General features: G+C 46.3%; 1 protein-coding gene across 2 annotated transcripts; it reads right to left on the bottom strand.

The window, feature by feature from the left end:
- Positions 1-969: 969 nt before the first annotated feature.
- On the bottom strand, positions 970-5430 carry LOC123441456. 2 transcript variants are annotated; one of them, XM_045117887.1, is made up of 10 exons: positions 5097-5426; positions 4408-4587; positions 3726-4301; positions 3303-3587; positions 3083-3205; positions 2621-2818; positions 2279-2514; positions 2018-2195; positions 1615-1920; positions 970-1495 (listed from the first exon to the last, which is right to left on the bottom strand). In XM_045117887.1, exons 1-10 carry the CDS (start codon positions 5292-5294, stop codon positions 1178-1180), a joined length of 2598 nt encoding a protein of 865 aa, XP_044973822.1. In that variant the 5' UTR covers positions 5295-5426; the 3' UTR covers positions 970-1177. The 2 variants fall into 2 exon arrangements, with proteins under 2 accessions (XP_044973822.1, XP_044973826.1); XM_045117891.1 differs by lacking the exons at positions 970-1495; positions 1615-1920 and having other exon boundaries at positions 2085-2175; positions 5097-5430.
- Between the last annotated feature and the right edge of the window lie 388 nt (positions 5431-5818).

Below are 5818 nucleotides of genomic sequence, written 5' to 3'. Positions count from 1 at the left end.
TTAATCGGACACCACTCATGAATAAGATTGCAAATGGTGAACTGCCACCCGTGGAGTTTGTAGCAAATGGCCATACGTACAACTATGGCTACTATCTTGCGGATGGCATCTACCGAAAGTGGCAAACATTTGTGAAGTTGTTGAAAAATCGGAAAGTAAAAAAAATCTAGATTTCCACAATGCTCAAGCGACGGCTCGAAAAGATGTGGAGAGAGATTCTGGGATTTTGCAAGCCCAATTTGCTATTGTGAGAGGACCTGTTAGATTTTGGGTTCAAAAGATCCTTTGATACATCATGCACGCTTGTGTGATCATGCGTAACATGATCATCGAGAATGAGCGTGGCCAAGATTTCGACTACTCTCAGTATGAGCTCTTGGGACATCCCGTGCCAGTGCAGCGGAGTGCTGTGAAGGTGGCCCGATTTGTTGCCTCCTATCATGCCATTCGACGTGCCCAAACCCATAATGATCTGCAGAAGGATCTAATCAAGGGATGGTGGACATGGAATGACCGACAAAACGAATGATGATTTATATGTTTGATGTTGTAGTGTCGAACTATTTATTTTATTGGAAGATAAACTATTTGCCGAAAATTCAACTATTTATTGTTGCTTATTTTTTCATGTGTTTGATTTTAATTGGTTTTGTTTGAAGTGTTATATGTTGTTTGTGCTGGACGCGCGGGGTTTTTTTACAGCCCCCTGCTGGAGCGGCTCGCACGCGTAATTTTTTGTGGCGACCGCTGGAGCCACCGCTCTTCGACGTGTTAAAAATCGCTATTTCAACGCTGCAAAATATTTTTAGCGCGCGCGGCAATTACGCGGCTGTTGGAGATGCTCGAGATGAACCCACCACAAGTAACACAAAGAAAGGGAAGATGACAAACGGGTTAGGGGTATTTTCGTCATCTACCAACAGTCAACGTGTATTGACCAGCCGGTAATGGTGTTTTTGGGCTTGTGACTAATGGAACAGTGGAATATTTGATTAAGTGAAAAAATTTAGTAGCAAAACTGATTAGTGTTATACAACCGATGGCAAAAGTGATAAAAACCCTTCATAAGAGTGTAACTCTATTAAATGTTCCTTTTACTTGGATGCTAAGACGTAAATATTCTGTTCTCCAAGTGGATTTTTGGTATCTTATATATAATCTTTTTTAAGCGGTACTACTATAAGAATTTGTTATGTCCAGGCCCTGAGTTATTTGGCGGCCTGCTCCAAATTGCCTTTTGTTCTTCAAAGCTCGCAACAACGGCAGAATTTTTCTTGTTCGTTAAAGAATCTGCCAATCGATTGTAATATATTCCAACATTGAAATCACTTAGCACATGCACCAGCTTCGTACTCTGCTTGCTGACCACAAGCTGCCCATCTGTGCTTTTCGTTGTATTGGCAAGGATGCTTATTCGCTTCAGCTTTACTGTGGATTTCAGGTTAGATCCTTGAACCATGTAAACCGCACCAAGAACTTCTCCCAAAAATATATCCTGCAAACATGAAAATGTGCATATATTTCTTGAAAAATAACCAAAATTATGCCTGATAATTTTTAAAAGTTAGTTTCAAGTATGTGCACAGAAAAACGGGGTGATTTTCAGTCTGTTACCACATGGTGATACAGCTTCTCTTTGCTCTGAAGTTTCTTCAACAATGAGAACAACTGTTGGACGAATTTTGATTCAGGAGTTTGCCTGGTTTGCTCCAAGGCTTCCAGGACTGCCCCGAATGAATTAGCTTTTCGTTGTGCGGTAAGCGGAATGAGTGTAATATTCATATTGGATTCCAGGACTGTTTTTGCAGCCAGTGGATCAAGAAACATGTTGAATTCTGCATATCTGTTCGACGGAACAGTGAACACATTCCCCTTCTCATGACCTTCATCTCTAATGAGCCCTCCAACAACATAAACTCTCTGCACATGAAGAAAATGTGTTTGTCAAGATCACTGATCACAGATATCAGAAATTCAGAATCAAAGCCAGAGGTTTGGAGATAGGTAACATACTGACCTCTATCACAGAGATTGCTTCCCTGTCAGAGAGTGAAATGTTGGCTAAATTGGTGAGAGGTCCACTGGTAAGAAGGGTGATCTTGTCACCTGGACCAAGTTGCCTCCTCACAGACTGCCAAACTTCAAAAGCCAGTGGTTGCCGATGTTCCGGATCATCTGTACTTTCAGGAGTGTAACTGATCATACAATCGATAACTGTGTAAACATTTTGTGCCACTGTCAAACCTTTATTCAAGTAAATGCATAACTTTTTCTTTACCTTCTAGGACTTCTTGGCAATAACCGAGCCAGTCCATACAATGTATCGGAGTCAATATATCCACCACTGCCCTGCGGAATAGCATACACATTGTTGCAACCAAGGGTTGGATTGCCCATTGCAGTGGTATTGCCAAGGCCAACTGGAATGTCATCGCGACCCATCATATGTAGAATGTCATAAACAATATCGATGCTTGCGATATTCGCCCATCCATTGCCATTGACCAAAACTCCCTAGAATATGTTAGTAAAGTGGCTTTTATTAGTATAACTTGGCAATTTAACAGCACAGCATAAAGCTCCTTCAACAGATTTTCAGTCAAGATATATTTTCCCTCACCTTTACATCTATAACTTCTCTTGGTGCCTTCAACAGATATATAAGGGAAACAAAATCTCCAGGGCTCATGTCCATGTCAAAAATAACTGGCTTTGCCCTGCTCATGTTTATGAAATCTGGCTTATAAAGAACCTCCCTGTAGTATGGGAACTGTGCACTGATGTTAAAACGACCAGCTTGTTTTGGGAGATTTAGGACCTGGTGAAGGAAATAGTTAAGTTAGGGGGCAGCAATTGAAGAGTTCAGTCAGGGGGCAGCAATTTAAGAAATTTATGATTCCTCATAGACAGATTGTGAAATTTAATTAGACATCCTGGATGCAAATTCTTTGAAAGTGTCGATGCATGTTCAAACTGTTTAATTTAATTTAAATGCTGGACTCGTTTAGATAAGTACGTACTAAATTATTGCACCTCGTCCATGCCAATTGCCAATCATGCATATATACTGTTTAGTGCTTACCTCTAGGAAGCTCTTGGAAAATTCCCTATCAAACGCGCTATTGTTATCCGTGTTTGGCTTCGCGCTCGTGGCAACTCGAACGCGGACACCTTCAAAACCAGTCACTTCCTTGGTGTATCCATCCTATAAGGAGAAATGCAATTCACTGTGAATTTATACTACTCCTACATGGATTTTATTTTTATTTTTTTGGCATGAGTGACACATAAAGATAGCTTACCTGGCATCTTCCTGCGTTGCTTCCCGGCACCAAGCAGAAACTATCTCTGATCCCAGTCTGGACATGGCCACTGTGAACACCACCCTCCTCCAGACCAAACTTGGGTGTCGCGCGGCCGTCAAAAAACGGGTTCGAGCCGTCGCGCACGCCATACGGTTTGTTAGAAGTGATCACCGTGATGTTCATGTACTCTAGTTCAGTAAAGTCATTTGCGCCATTGGCTTCGCCATTGCGCATGCTAGAGAAAGCCACGCCCGCGGCAAAGGAATCCCACATGTAATAGCCCTGCAGTTACAAGGAAAAAGAAGGTTTTCTCCTAACTGATGAATTAATTAATCTTTATAATGACATATTCTAGAAAATTCTTTTTGATGACAAGGATACTAGAAAAATGGAAGAGTTTTAACTGAATTCAGAGCTTACCGTGCTACCATGGAGGCCGGGCGCCGGCCTTCTGTGTCTCCTCAGGACCTGGTCCAGCGACTGGAAACAGTAGCGTGCCTCGGGCGTGGTCTGCCACCGCTGGCCGAACTCTCCGAAGAACTCCTCCGTGACAGGGATGGTGTTGGTGGCGTCGAGAGGGACGAGCGTGATGGGGACGCCGGAGTGGAGCACCTGGTAGGCGGCGAAGGGGTCACCAAACACATTGAACTCGGCGAACGGGTTGGCGCCGTAGGCGGTGAAGAGGTTCCCCGTCACCCGCACGCCGCCGCCGAGGACGTAGACGCGCTCGACGTTGCGCCTCAGGTGCGGGTGCGTCATGAGGAGGAGCGCGGCGTTGGTGTGGGTCCCAAAGAGGAGCAGCGTGGTAGGGCCCGCTGACACCGTGTCCACCATCACCTGCTGCGCCGTGGGCTGCCGGAGCGGCGCGTACCCCCGGGGTCCCTGCGGAAGGAAGCCCCTCCGGAGGCCGCCGTTGGTGTCGGTGTCGAGGCGCCCGCCACGGCGTCCAGGCGGGATGGCCTGCCGATATCGGCAGCCGCCCGCCGTCGACATGCCCTGCCGCCGACGTAATTTTTAGCATGCTCGTAAATTACTGTATAATGGTAATAATAATTCGTGGCTTGGCCGGCCGCCGATTCATCCATCAGTATATATTCAGTACCTGGTCTATCAGGGGGAGGTAGCCGCCGACGTCGGGGCGTATCTCGCCAGCGTCCGATATGCCGCCGTCGCCGCCGACGCCGACGGCAATGTCGTCGCGGCCCATCATGTAGAGGATGTCGTAGAGCTGGTTGACGCCGTGGCCGGCGTCGATCCATGCGTTGGCGTTGATGGTAATGGCCTACGGCAGACAGTGAACGTCCACATCACAACTCACTAGAGAGAGAGTAATGTACTACTACTAGTAGAGTCTAGAGAGGGAGAGAAAATCCGACGTAGTCAAAGGCCAAGATGCGCCATCGTTGTCCTATCTAAATTGCTTCCTCTTTTCCTCTCTCCATCGATTGAATGGCTTCCTCTTTTTCTCTCTAAGAAGGGAGTAAACCGCTTCCTTTTAAACCTCTCTATAATAATTAACTAATCAGCAATGTCGACAATGCAAACAATCATTCGAGACCGGGCACGCGCGCGCATGCATGCGGGAGATCCATCGGCCGTTTTCTTCCAAAAGAAGACGTGCGCACGAGCGAACACGACCGGGCCGATGCGATCAGCAGAACATTCTGATTCGCTAAAAAGATATACAGTAAAGTAAATCAGCAGAACCTGAGCGCGGCCAGGTAATTGGTAGATCGATTACTGAGCATGCAGCGCGAGAAGGAGACGGAGGAGGGCATGGTACCAGATTACCTTGACGTCGAATTGGGACCGGTCTTGCTTGAGGATGTAGAGCAGCGCGAACAGGTCGTCGGTGTCCATGTCCGTGTCCACCAGGATCCTCCTCGGCGCATGTGCCCCCGCCGCGGCCGTCCCGACGGCAGCAAAGAGGAATACCAGAGCGACGGCGGCCGTCCATGACGGTGAACTCTTCCTCCCCGCCTTCTCCATGAGGAGAAGGCGGTGCTGCTGCTGCTGCTGCTGCTACGAACTAGGGGGGCGGTTGCCAGTTGGTGCCTAGCTCTCTGGCTACGCCTTTGTGCATGATGGGTGCGCCTCTTATGGGAGAGATGGTTCGATCGCGTCCTTCTCCGTGGGCATTAATGGGAGGGGATTGGGAACAGTTGTGTGGGGGTACGATTATTATTAATCACACAAATGCTAAGATAAGCACGTTTCTTGGACCGTCAACCGATCCATCCATCGACGGCTCAGATGGAAAGCTCGGCCCTATTTTGTTTGGACACCATCATATGAGATGTGAGGAACTAAGAACAACTCAAGGATTTAAATTAATATATATTTCTAAATGTTTTTTTTCGGGGTTCTTATTAAATAGCCTTTTCATTTATTTATGTGAGGTGTATTATTTTCACACAGTGATGGACAATTTAGAACGAAATTATATTTGTTTAATTTTTTGATTAGCGGGAAGTAAATCATTTAGGCTACTCCCTCCGTTTCTAAATATAAGT

Source organism: Hordeum vulgare, chromosome 1H, assembly GCF_904849725.1.
Source record: "Hordeum vulgare subsp. vulgare chromosome 1H, MorexV3_pseudomolecules_assembly, whole genome shotgun sequence".
NCBI lineage: Eukaryota > Viridiplantae > Streptophyta > Magnoliopsida > Poales > Poaceae > Hordeum > Hordeum vulgare.
The sequence above is the reverse complement of the archived record's forward strand: the minus strand, read 5'-3'. Positions and strand labels throughout refer to the sequence as shown.

What these genes read in the sequence shown, in the direction of transcription:
- LOC123441456 (XM_045117887.1), bottom strand. Translation starts at nt 5,294, where the DNA reads ATGGAGAAGGCGGGGAGGAAGAGTTCACCGTCATGGACGGCCGCCGTC. An exon ending in GCAACGCAGGAAGATGCCAG is followed by an intron (nt 3,206 to 3,302) that starts GTAAGCTATCTT and finishes TTCTCCTTATAG; the next exon opens with GATGGATACACCAAGGAAGT. An exon ending in TTGCCAAGAAGTCCTAGAAG is followed by an intron (nt 2,196 to 2,278) that starts GTAAAGAAAAAG and finishes TTGTATGATCAG; the next exon opens with TTACACTCCTGAAAGTACAG.